Source organism: Populus alba, chromosome 6 (assembly GCF_005239225.2).
Source record: "Populus alba chromosome 6, ASM523922v2, whole genome shotgun sequence".
Taxonomy (NCBI): domain Eukaryota; kingdom Viridiplantae; phylum Streptophyta; class Magnoliopsida; order Malpighiales; family Salicaceae; genus Populus; species Populus alba.
Window position 1 is genome coordinate 23,785,508 of NC_133289.1, and position 13,468 is coordinate 23,798,975.

Here is a 13,468-nt window from a genome sequence, read left to right on the forward strand (position 1 = left end):
TATTGGGAAAAGTAATTATGAAGAAAAATATGATTAATTACTAAGCAAAATTTGGCTGTAATTTGCTGTAAAGAAGAAAACCTTTTCTTCTACTTCAAGAATTGCCTCATCTCTGCAAATTTTTTACACCTCCCGAAGTACTGACTACAAGAACAGCACCCAAAACACCAAAAAACCAGGAAAAGAACCAGAAAAAAAGAAAAAAAAATTAAACACTCTCCTTTCATCTCCAAAATTGATTTATTTCCTGCTCATTGCAGCTTAATTTTGTTCTTCTTGGACTTCTTGTTGATTCTCTTGTGTCTCTATGTTTTCTTCAGCTGTTGTTCTTGCTTGATCATGGCTGTCCCTTATCGTTTCTTCATTTTTCAGCTTGTAATGATCATCACCGGTATTCTCTGTCTTCTCTTCTTCTTGGTTATCAATCTGGGCTACAAAGGAAGAAACTTTACTGCAAACAGGAGTGGCTAAACATGTTGGATTCTCATTTCCAGCCATAATAACAAGGAACTTCTCTTCATAAACCCTTTTTTCTGCCTTCCCAGGGTTACTTCCTTCCTTTTCATTTCCACTTTCAAGATCTCTTTGATCGTTACCTTCATTTTCACTGTCTAAACGACCAGACAATCTCCAATAAGAGCAAGCCAAGATTAATAAAGCAAAAGCAATCAAGCCCAGCATAGCTGCTAGACCTCCAAAGAGGTATGGCACTGGAGAGTGCCATGCTGAGCGAGGTTGGGCTATTGCTGGTGGTGATGGTGAAGTGGCTGCTGCCTTTGATGTGCTCATGGTGGTGTCAAGGTGGCTTATGGGTCTCATTTTTTTCTTTTGTTGATGTTTTTGTAATCTTTCAGAGGTTGTGGTAAGAAGGTTGAGAAGAAAGTGTGTGAGCTTGAGAAACGGAGAAGTAGGGCGGTGCAATTTATAAGTGGGGAGTAAGGGTTTGTGCTTTGGGTAAACTACATTTTAATCCCTATATATATAGAAACATTTCATTTTGGTTTATATAATTTAAATTCTTTTGATACTAATCTTGTATTTATTGAAGAAGTTTTAATATAGAAGAAAATTTCTTAACTACAATTATTTAATGGAAGATGACTAATCTCTACGATAAAATTGAGAGTCTCAAATTTCTTATTGAATAAATTAATTTTTTTTTAATATACAGTTCCTAAAATTATACAATAAATGAAAATTAATGGCAATATATTTAATGGGATATATACTACTACCCATATTATATAGTTCAAAGTCTCCCGAATCTCCTATTGAATTAAAAAAAAAAAAGAGTTTTAATATAGTTCTTCAAAATTAGATAGTAACAACTGAAAACTAATGGTGAAAACCCATTTTTTGAATTTTATAGAAATCTTGTGGGATATTATCAATATTTTCTCACGCATGAATTTAAAAGAAATTAAAAGATAGAGAAAAACATTAAGAAATTAAAGAAAATGGAAATTCTACCAGGTTTTTGCTGGTTATTTAACAGCTAGTAGGCTAATTATTAATACGAAAAATTACCTTTAGTCATTTTCAAACTTATCCTTCATGTTTAAAAAAATTGTAATTTATTTTTTAAATTTTATTATGCGCGCAGAAATTTACATTCTAAAATCATTTTATAGTTTAGCCATTTTACACTCATTAAAGATATGCAATGTGATTTTGAAAACACGAAATATAAATATAAAAACAACTAAAATATAGTAATTTTCTTGTTATAGTAAAAGCTTTAATCAAAAGACTAAGACAGAACATTTCTACATTTACAGGGCCTAAAATATGTTTGGTGGCTCTTATGCTTTTTTATCTGGGTGTCACGGACTTGGCACGCTATGGCGACACCTTTTCATGTGTGTATGTGATGTATGTTATGTATGAAGAGAGTTCCTTGAAACATGATCCTGTGTAGCAGGATGTTGTTTGTTTCTGATGGGTGCTTTGGTGGGGCCTCGTGTATTTTAGAGTGGACCCTACAGATCCAACAGGAAATGACAGGAGAGGGCAGTGCTGCTGCGTACATGATCATCTTTGATTTGATTAGAAATATAGTGATTTATTACTTAATTAGGTTCCTTTCTTTCTAGTAAAATGGCTACTAAGATAAACATTGTACTCGAATCCTCAAGGTTTAGGCACATCTTATTACTTTCTCATTCCAGTTGTTTGAACCCTACTTTTTCTTCATTAGAGATTTAATTTAAAATGTGCATTGAGATCTATACAAACAAAACTTGATTTCATCTTTCTAAACTTCAAAAATCGCAGAAACAATGGTTTAATGGAGTTATTTTTATTTAATTATTAAACATTTTATTAAATCTGACTTAAAAGTTTACTCGATGCAAGATTCAAATCACAATTTTTTTAAAAAAAAAATTAAATTGATTCCTTTTAATTATTTTTTTATGAGATTGGGTTTAAATCAAATCTTTTATCAACTTGAGCATGCTAAATTAAATTTAATAACAATGACTATTAAAGAGCTTATTAGATTTTGAGTTGCACAACATGATACTCTCAGTTACAAAATAAGTGGGGGTTAAAAAAATGATAAAAATTATAATTTTTTTTTAAAAAATAAAATTATTTGCTCTACTCTTATATATATATATATAAAAATATATGATTAGTAATGAAAAACATTTTTTTTCTAAATTAAATAATAAATCATAATTGTTTTCTATACTGCAATATAATGGCCACTTGATTTGAAATGGAGTAGTAATTTTTCTTTTAAATCCTTCATGTTTAATTAATATATCAAAAGTAATTTATATTCAAATCATGATTCTTTTTACCAACTAAACTCTAAAATCTACAATTCATCTTCTTCGAACAATATTATTGCGGGTCTGTGTCAACAAATGTAACTTCAAATCAAAATCCAACCACCATTGACGTCTATAGGATCAAACAGAGAATCCAGCATTGTCATTCCATATGTTTTCACCAAGAAAACAATTGATTTGACATTATTCCATCGTGGATTTCACACATTTCCTGTTCCACTTACAAAAACAACAATTCTCTTCAGGATGAAATAATATTCTCGTGCATTGAATCGTTTTGTATTATGCTCAAAATATATCTTCTACTGATCAGTGTAGTAACATCCAGGGCGGAAGCAATAAAAAAAGAATTAGGAAGGGATTAAATTATAAATTAGAAGGTTAAAGAAATTTCAATTATTTTTATTAAAATTATAAATATTTATAAGAGGTATTTTTTGTAGGGGCTGGGCCCTGCCAGCCTGGTAACATCTTGATATAATCCTTATTGATAATTACATGTTTAACTTTCGGTTTTTAACCTATGATTTGTTCATAGAATGTTTCCCTCGAAAAACAAGATAAAATAATCGCAAGATTACGACATAAAATGAATATATTTTAAGGAAAATTTTAATATGATTTTATGTGATTTTAAAACTGAAAAATCAAGCTGCTGGGGCCCATATATATATATATTAGGGCACAGTAAAACGCACTGAACTTTTCTTTTTCTTTTTTTGGGTGTGATAAGATGTGTGGATCAAGAGGGAGACCATAATCATTAAGTAGAGATAAAATGGAATAAGCTTTGTGTGTAAAGCAGCAACAAATCCATTGTCCCTTTCTTTCGTTTTATTATTTGCTTTGTGAATGATTTGATCCATTTGGCCATGTTCTAAGAAACCTGCCCCATCCTCCATTCGCACATAGAAAAGATGCACTTGTTCTTCCTTTTCTTAACTGTTGACTCGTAAGGAAGATAAACCCTTGGTTGGCTAGGGTTTGGTTTTGTCTTGGACTCTTTTTTATGAAGTGATTGAGATGGAAATCTATCCTATGCTTTGTATAGTTGTTATGATGCAATGCAATAGGCAAAATCAGCTTATGTTTAGAATTTGCCAAAGGTCTTGAGGTAGTGGCTAGCTGACTAACGGATGGAATAATAACCTGTAATATTATAGTTTAAATCTCACATTTTATAAATGGAATCCCTTTTTTTATATATGATTTTTCAGGTGAGTTGAAATCTCGTTTCAATTTATAATAGTCACGTGATTGATTATATATCTCGTTTCAATTTAATCTAAAATTATCTTGGATGCATATTTATTTTATGTTTTCATTTTCATTTCTTTAATTAAACATGTTTATATCTATTTTTATCTGTTCTAAAATACTTATATGTATGCAAATTAAATTGGCTGTAATTCAGAATGATGTAATTAACAGGAGGGAAACAAGAAAGGACTCCAGAATCTCCAAGTGAAATATTGCAACAATACAATTACATCAGCAAGCTATAGTTATATGCAGCATGGATCCTTCTTTATATATAGTGATCTTTCATGGTCCCCAGATTAGAAAGAGATAGATAGCCATGAGATACTGATTGATGACAGGCATCGAAAGTCACACACATATCTGATCATGTGGTAGGCTCTGTCCCTGCCTGTTGCTTTTAATCTTGAGGTGTTTACACACAGAGAAAGTCCAACAAAGTTCACTGTTGTCTTCTCAAGCACCATTACTTTATGCTATGCTTGCCACTCTTCCTTATGGGCCATGGCCATTGCCCTCCGTTCTCCTAATTTGGCTCTTGCTCCTTGGCCTCTCTCTGTGCTTTCAGAATTTTTTTATTTTGAAGTAACAAATCATGCGAGGATCGTACAGAGAGTGAAGGGGCAAGCACTTGCTACTACTATGTGGTGGGGGCTTGAATGATCAAAGTATTATCCATTTTCCACAAGGTATAGCTCCCACATATCGATTATCTCTCATTGTGCTAAGTATTTAATGGATTTTTGTTAATTTGCGGGTGTCCCATTTTTCATCACCTCTCACCATCTTAAACGTACAATTGTAAGGACTAAAGCAGCTTCATGGCAAATGCATAATTGCTAAATCCTATAATATGTTTAAAAGCCTAGTGCACAAAGGGGAGAAACACTTGGTAGTTTTTCCGCATTCAGAGAGTGAATATATATATATATATATATATATATATAATGTTTTAAGGAATGGGAAAATTATTTGAGAGGCCAAGCTTTTATAAATTAGAAGAATTTGATACAATATGTTTTTAATCTGTCAATTTTTGTATCATCAAACTTAACAGAGGGAGCTATCAAATCTTTTGCTTCCCAACAGCTAGCTAGCATAAGCAAACCCTATCCATCTTTCATCTTTCAACTGTTTTCTGTCTCAAGTTTTTATTTTTTAAGAAAACAGATGTACAAATATGTTGAGTATTTATAGAATTCTAGAGACCAAAACTTATAATATTCATGGTTTTTTCCATCTCCATATATATCATACTTCTATGAAGTTCTAATTAATTTGAGATTAGATTACAGAATCTAGCTAACTTGTAGCTAATAATAATATAATGCATGCTTTTCATACATGTCGTGGACAATAACTTGGGAATATCCATCGATCGTGTTCATTTGTCAACTCTCTCTCTCTCTCACACACACACTTTATTTTCCATCGACTTTATCTTGATTTCGTGTTCTTGATATGCTACTAATTGATTCTTTTAATTCTTTTACATACAACAGACTCTATCAACTAATTGCATATATTCGCTCTGATTGAAGAAAGAAAGGGAACTTCATACACTCGCACAAAGCCCTCAACATTCTGGCTTATTGGTATTTTTTTTTTTTTAAAAAAAATCTCATTATTTTGATCAAATATATTTATCGTGGCAACTTCGTATAGTTAAGTTCATATTGTACGCAATTGCCTGGGTTCCATTTATTTTCATAGTGTGGTGTGTTCTATATTTTACTTTAAATTTGATTAATCAACATATACTTCAATTTTACTTTAAGCTCTCTCTTAAAATTTACTTCTATATTTCAAATCAAAACCCGTTTTTAGGGCAAAGCTGGCAACTACCTGCGACAATGGTTTTTTGATGATCTGGGATGAGCCTCCTCAAGGCTTGCAACAGCTTCTTCTAGCAGATATCATGGAATTAGCTTTCCTGAAATTGTTTAGTCTCTTTTCTTTGTTTCCACTGTAACAAAAAAAAAAAAAAATTCAAAACCCGTTTTGAGGTGTAGTTTTCTCATATATATCAGGGTTTTCGATCTTCAAGAAATTTTGAGTTCAAACATCTTCTTCATGATTAAAAAATTATGGAATTCTGACCAAAACTGAGATTTCTTGTTCTAAATCTCAGATTTCATGTTTAATGATATTCTTTCTCTTCCAGTACTGCCTTGAGTTGAAATTGATGTGATCCAAGCTTTTATTCTTCAATTAATTAAAACAGTGTTTATATAACTTTTTCTGGATCTGCTAAAAGTACAATCTCTAGAGGTGATCAGATTCCACATGTAGTACTTATTCTTCTCTTAATCATGATCTATGTCTTAGACTGCTAGTTGATTAAGATATTTCCCCTTATTTGTTTAGCCTATTAATCATTCACTAAGCACATATTGGATGTGCTTGCTAGGAGTGGAGGTAAGGTGACCTTTTTTCATGTCGGGCCCTCCATGATTATAAGTTAATCAAGTAGTTAATCAAGTTGATAGCTCTAATTCCATTTGTTTATATCGCAACAATTATTATGATCAATGAAGTCACTAAAGGAGAGAATAATATCATTTCCCATCATGATATATAGGAATTGTTGTTGATATCATATATATAATATTAAACAATATTGAATTAAGCTCTTAATAGTGGATGACGTGTTTAGAGCTCTCTCCCTTTCTTTTCTTTTATTATTATTTTCTCTCTCCTTTGTTCTCTATAGATAAGGCCCCCCCCCTCCCTGCCTCGACACACACACACATCCACACACACATATATACACTCGCACACGTAGGCCAAATCTTTTAGATGGGCAATATGTTTTTTTTTTGGTAAATGGGCAATAAGTTTGTTTTTATAGAATTCCCTTGGGAGTGAGCAATGACATTAAGAATGTGTTTGAAAATGTGGTATAAATTATATTTTTTATGTTTTTAGATTGTTTTGATGTATTGATATCAAAAATAAATTTTTTAAAATAATTTTTTTATTTTATTTTGATGTATTTCTAAGCAAAATTTTAAACAATCATCACTACTATATTTCCCAAACACGCCCTAACACGATAGAATTATTGATCAATCCATGTCTCTCCCTCTAGTTTTATAACTCATATAGATGAATAATAAAGTCTTGGGATAGTTAAGGTAAATTCTTGGGATTTTTATTCTCAATTGAGATGAATTTTATTTAGCTACTTATAAAGTCTTATTATAATTCAAGGATATCTTTAAATTTAGATAGCTATCTCATTTAATCTTAAACTAATTATCTAGATCTAAATAGATACATTAAAAAAAAAAATTCACTCGTCTTTTTTTAAATTCAAACAGTACTTGGAAAGACTATATTGATGTTTCAATTTGAATAAAATTCTCTACGTTATGTTTCAATTCGGTGTTTAGTTAGATATAAAAAATAAATATAAAATAACAAAAACAAATTTAGAGGGGTTTCTTTCTATGGTAGTAAAAAAACCAAAAAATTAATTAAACCAGAATAATAATAATAATAATAAAAACAGAATTGTAAAAAAAATTGATTAAACCGATTAGAATTTTTTAAAAATCAAATCGAATCTAAGTTGAAAAAACCGAGCCAAACAAAAAAACCAAGCTAAACCAAAAGCAGTCGGTTTGAATCGGTTTTTGTTATAAAAACTAAACCAAAACCAGTTAACCCGATCAATTTCTATTTTTTTTTATAAAAAAACTAATTTAATTATTATTTTTTGAAAAAAATCTAACCAAACTATTTCTCCCCTCCCTTAGCCTAATTGATATAAAAAAGGGGGTACGAGGGAGGCATAAGTTGCCAGGAAAAAGAGAAATTAGAAAGGGCCAATTGTAGTAAAAAAGATCCTCAAGTGTTTTTGGACCTTTTGATTTTATGTATGGACTTTGGCCCATTATATAGTCATGACAACTAAGTTAGCACACACTACTCAAGTCTACCCTAGCAACACAATACTCTTTCTATTTTAAAAATATATCAAAATAATTTAAATATAAAATTAATATTTAATAATTTGAAGGTAGATTTAATATGCGCACCATATTAATTTAATTAAAAAGAACACTTCTAATGTTTGAGAGGCTTGTCCTTGGCTCGTTTTTTAAGTCAATGTTATTAAATTTAATTAAAGTTGTGTTTGAAATCACTACGTGAAAGAACCCATTAAAATTCAGTTTAATTTTTTACTTATCTATTTATTTTTAAAATAATATATTTTAATCTTTTTTAAATAAATCTTGAAGTCTTTTACCTGATAAGTGGCCTGCCCGGATTTAATAATTTTGCTTTAGACAAAATATTTTTATTGTTAGAAAAATACAGAAATGCCCAAGCATTTATATTTTATACCGTAGCAACACCATAAATTTCCTCTTCACAGTTTTTCTAGGTTGACAGCATGCCACATATGCACTAAATACCTGTCACCTCCATAACCCGCCACGTGTTCTCTTTCTTCTTCAACCAGACTTTTCTAGCAGTGAAGAAAGAACAACAAAAACTGAAGCCGACCATTCAGGAACCCAAAACCCTTTAAGATCAAATCACCAAAATGACTTCTCTTACTTCACGTTTGATCCATTCAAGAACTTCACTCTCCAAATTATAGTACGTTCCTTTACCTTTTTTTTCGAGTTTTTTGCTTGCTTTTTCAAGAATTGTAGTGGCATTCTTTATAGAGTTATTTATATTGATAAGATGGTGAAATAATTTTGTTAAGAATTTTTTTAAAATTCGGAAAAAATGGGTTTTTTTGTTTAATATTGTGTGGCATTGATTTCTTGTAAGACCACATTGTGTTCTTTTCTTGTTTCTTGATGTGAGTGTTTAAGGGCTTCTCTTTATTTACTGGAAAATGCAAAAAAAAAGGTTAAAGAGAAGATTTTTTTTGGGAATTGGCAATGATCCTTGCTTGTGTGACGATAAAGATTGGCGATGTTTCTTGTTTTTAGTTGCTTGCAGATGTTTTGTGAATAGAACAGCAATGGCAACTTAATGTATGATTCTATTGTGTTACCAAATGTGAAGGATGTTGCATTATCTGATGAGCTTGTTTAATTTTTGAGATAGTAAAATGGCTGTATCAAGTAATGGGAGATATTTATCTACTGATTCGAACAAGGTTGATGAACCCTTTAAAGTTGAGGAGGCTGAGACATTGAATGTACCTCCACCACCAACAGAGAAGGTATGCTGGACAGTGGACCGTAATTGGTGCTTTAGATATCTTGAGTTTTTTTTGTGTACATTTTGATTGATATACTAGTCGATGCAGTTGCTTGTATTGGGTGGAAATGGATTTGTTGGCTCTCACATTTGCAAAGAAGCTGTAGACCGTGGCTTAACAGTTGCTAGCCTCAGCAGGTATGGTGACCCTTCAAAGTTGTAAATTTGGTCTTTGATAGTTGGTGATTCTCGTTTGATGTCTGCTTATTCATGTACCCTTTGATGCTAAAGAGTTTTTGAATGATTGTTGGTTAATCAAAACACATAGCAATCATAGTCTCCGGGGTTTATATAGGGAATATGGTGTCTTACCTGACTCATGTAATTTTTTTCTTCAAAAATGTGATTGTATTGCATTTTATATTAGTGGTGTTTGTTGTTCTCGGTAGCTTTTGCTTTGCGGAGGCTTTATTCTCTTTTTACACTGACCAAATTTTCTTTTCCCTTTTCTTTCTCTATTCTGTAATAATGCTATCAGTGTCTGTTAGAAGGATTTTTCTCACTTCTTAGGAGTGTCCCAACCTTTGAAATTCTGGATCATGTGCATTGCTGGTTTATGGAGTGATTTCTTGTGTTTTTGTGCAGTTTTTGGCCTCTCATTATATATAGATTCTTTCTGTTTCTGTTAAAATTATTGGCTTTTCCTTTCAGGTCTGGTAGGCCATCAATACAGGAATCATGGGTTAACAACGTGATCTGGCATCAAGGTTTACATTGTGCTGTGGTGCTTTCTTTTTTACTGTGCTTTTGATGTCATGATGTCTCTAAACTTTTTTTTTTCTAATGGTCCTCTTGTGTAGGAAACCTACTATCATCTGATTCGTGGATGGAAGCCTTAAATGGGGTCACCTCTGTTGTATGTGATCTCCTCACTATTCACCTAAATAACATTTTGTTTTTGTGCGTGTGTGTGTGTGTGAAATGGTTGTTTTGCTACACAGGATGTGATTATGCTTCTCTTCTTTTTGAAACGAGAGATTGTTCTTTCTGCTGATTTGTGCATGCTTTCTAGATTTCTTGTGTTGGTGGTTTTGGCTCGCAATCTTATATGTATAAGATTAATGGAACTGCAAATATAAATGCAATTAGAGCTGCTTCAGAAAAAGGTATTTTAGAGGAAGCCAAGTTTTTTTTCACCGTTTATTTATTTAGTTAGTTTTTGTGGCCTTGTGGTGATTGATAACTGATGACTTGTGCATAAGTGTTGGAAAGCTGTTCCAAATAAAAGCCCTCGGAAGGATAAGTCTGGTTCATGGTTGTAAGAGGGAATCCCAGTTTACTTGAAGTTGCTCCATCCATTGTTAGAATTTTCTCTGATAATGGATCTTTAATGATGGATCTTCTCATGTGAAAAAGATGCTTACATATTTTGGAGTTATGAGTGAATTAAGTATTTGAATGGTCGTAGCTGTCATGCTAAGCTGTAGATGTGTGGATTTTTGTAAGGGAAAGAGAGACTTTTAGGCTCCATGTTTCTTTCTTAATTCTTTTCTCCTTGTTACCTATTTCTTCAATCATCCTATAAGGAAGAAAATTCTAGAGGGCATTTTGTTTTAGCATGTTTTTGGTTTTTGCTGCTACTTTCACACTTCTATTCTTCGTTTCATAACATGTCTGCAATCTTACAGCATGCTGTGTTATACTGATAACACAAATGAACTTTTTAAAATTTTGTGAATTTTCATATCCTTTTAAATGTCTTTGGCCACAAAATAAGTTGTCTGTTAGAGAGCAGATGGTTCCAGTTCTGTTTTCCCCCCCTTTTGATTTGGGGGTTGAACTTATTTTAATGGATTGGATTTGTTGTAGGTGTAAAAAGATTTGTTTACATCTCTGCTGCTGACTTTGGCTTGGTCAATTACTTGCTGCAAGGTTATTATGAGGGAAAGGTACTAATTTTCATTACTGCTTATTTCAAGTGCTGTATCTAGAATCATGTCATGATAATGCTGATAGCAGGCACGGCACATCTTCATCTTCATTTTTCTGGAAACAAGGACTGTTTTCTAAAGCTTTATAAAAACTAGTTTGTATTATACGTAGATACAGTTTAATTTTTATAATACGTTGTTTGATATGAAATAGTTATATCACAAGAAGAATCAACACTTTCAAGTGTGCCTTGATATTTACTTTTCCCCTTTCTTATCATTCTTACCTCATGTAAATTTTTTACTTGTGGTTTGTTTGAAGTAGAAGGCTGCTGAAACAGAGTTGTTGACCAAGTTTGCATATGGAGGTAATTTTTTTCTTTCCATTATTGCAATTTTTACCTTTATATATCTGTCATTTGTTTTACTCTTTTAGCAACTGAAATCTGAGAAAGCTGTCCTAAAACTTTTGAATTTGGAAAACTGTAAAATTTCCTTCATGTAAAAATCTATTATGATATATTGGTTTCATCCTTTATATCTTAGTACTCTTTTCATTGCATTTAATCGTCAAAATCTTGCAGTTTAGAATGCTAGCATATGTATTGGTTAGTATCGTGGATTATAATAACCGTAAATCAGATGAAATATGTTTTGTTTCCTTGTTTAGGAGTGGTTCTCCGGCCTGGGTTTATTTATGGAACTCGCAATGTTGGAAGTGTGAAGTTACCTCTTGGTGTAATCGGTTCTCCGTTGGAGATGGTAAGTTCTTGTGCATCCTTGTATATCTATCTAGATTACTAGGTTATCCCAAACAACACTTGAATGTCGTACATCCAGGCCTGAAGCTTTTGGCAGATTTAGGTTAGCCAATCAAAACCATTTCCTCTGCAATCCCCCCCTGTGATGACTTTTGAATTTCTCGATATCTGTGGTCCTCCTCGATGCACCTTGCAATTCATTCATAGTTTTAGTCCTTCAGCGCTTGAGCAGTCTAGTTTAACTCTTTTAAGGGGATAAATGGAGATCGCAACTTGTCTTTTAGGAGCATGCTATGATTCTGCTCACCAGAAAACAAGTTTTGAGGAGTGTTCTGTCATCATTTACATGGGAGAAATGCTTGAAATGCGACGAGGAGGATTCACTCATATCATATTTTAATCCAGTAATTTGGAGGTTCATTGTAATTTATCAATGGCAATCCCACTGCAGGTTCTCCAACATGCAAAACCACTTAAACAGCTTCCCCTCGTTGGACCCTTGTTCACTCCCCCTGTCAATGTTACTGCCGTGGTGAAAGTTGCAGTAAGGGCAGCAACTGATCCAGTTTTCCCTCCCGGCATCGTGGATGTTTATGGAATACTGCGTTATAGCCAGCAGCAAAGAGCAACATAGATTTGTTGATACATAGATTTGTTGATATCGAGAGTTCATCTGTTTTCTTCACCAATATAGAGTTCATCATCAATATCAAGATTTAATCTGTTGTCTTCTTCTCTGTAAGCTCTCAAAATGTTAGCTGTTGGAGTTGGACTCGCAGCATTTTGTGAATTGGAGACTCACAAAAAGGTTCCATTAACATATCTGATGAAATAAAAATATCATACCTTGGATGTCTCCTGATCAAAAGAGTTTATGTACGTCTCATAAAAAAAATCCTTAAAAGCTAAATTATTTTTTGAAGAATCTATTTTTTGTAGGTACAAACATAATTTTATAAATTCTCAAATAAATCCTCATATGTATTACTTATATATTTATACAACAATTTATATATTCATACAACAAATTTCTATATGAAAAAGCTATAAAATAAATAAACATCCAAAAAATATATATTTTTTAAATTACTCGATTTGTCTTGAAAACAAAATCTTGTGAAGGATGCTTCCTCGAAGGAATCCACAACTAAAATAAATGATTGGCAATTCGAACCTAATGATTGCCTGCCAAGAAAAAGCCCGGTGCTTTGATCTGTTAGTAAAACCTGAAAACATTATTAACTGATTTTTCTAGACGAGCAATTCACGTCAAATATTTCAAATGATTTTTCTAGATGATGTCGGAACGAAGCCCTTTGCCACCAACACCTCAAGAGTCTAGGGGATCTATGCTACAAGCTTGAATATTAAATAATAATCACAAATACTTTGATTTAGTCAAGGGTAAACGATGGCGAAAAAACCAATAAGACGAGGGATATTTATCGCTGACCAGAACAAGGAGAATTCCGACAGATCTGAGGGCAACTAATTTGTCATATGTGACCAATACGTCCAAGTGCCTCTGTCTTACATGCCACATTAACAT

At 32.3% G+C, this 13,468-nt stretch overlaps 1 protein-coding gene across 2 annotated transcripts; it reads left to right on the forward strand.

Annotated features, from left to right (window-relative positions):
- Positions 1-8,489: 8,489 nt before the first annotated feature.
- On the forward strand, positions 8,490-12,787 carry LOC118050244 (uncharacterized protein At1g32220, chloroplastic). 2 transcript variants are annotated; one of them, XM_035060516.2, is made up of 10 exons: positions 8,490-8,669; positions 9,132-9,249; positions 9,337-9,425; positions 9,939-9,994; positions 10,088-10,143; positions 10,300-10,393; positions 11,097-11,176; positions 11,484-11,526; positions 11,829-11,920; positions 12,371-12,787. In XM_035060516.2, the coding sequence occupies exons 1-10, from the start codon at positions 8,614-8,616 to the stop codon at positions 12,551-12,553; spliced, it is 867 nt and encodes a 288-aa protein (XP_034916407.1). In that variant the 5' UTR covers positions 8,490-8,613; the 3' UTR covers positions 12,554-12,787. The 2 variants fall into 2 exon arrangements, with proteins under 2 accessions (XP_034916407.1, XP_034916408.1); XM_035060517.2 differs by having other exon boundaries at positions 8,516-8,669; positions 9,128-9,249.
- The last annotated feature ends 681 nt before the right edge of the window (positions 12,788-13,468 follow it).

Coding starts and splice junctions, on each gene's coding strand:
- LOC118050244 (XM_035060516.2), top strand. CDS start 8,614: ATGACTTCTCTTACTTCACGTTTGATCCATTCAAGAACTTCACTCTCC. Junction 8,670..9,131: donor ACTTCACTCTCCAAATTATA/GTACGTTCCTTT, acceptor TTTTTGAGATAG/TAAAATGGCTGTATCAAGTA. Junction 11,527..11,828: donor GACCAAGTTTGCATATGGAG/GTAATTTTTTTC, acceptor TTCCTTGTTTAG/GAGTGGTTCTCCGGCCTGGG.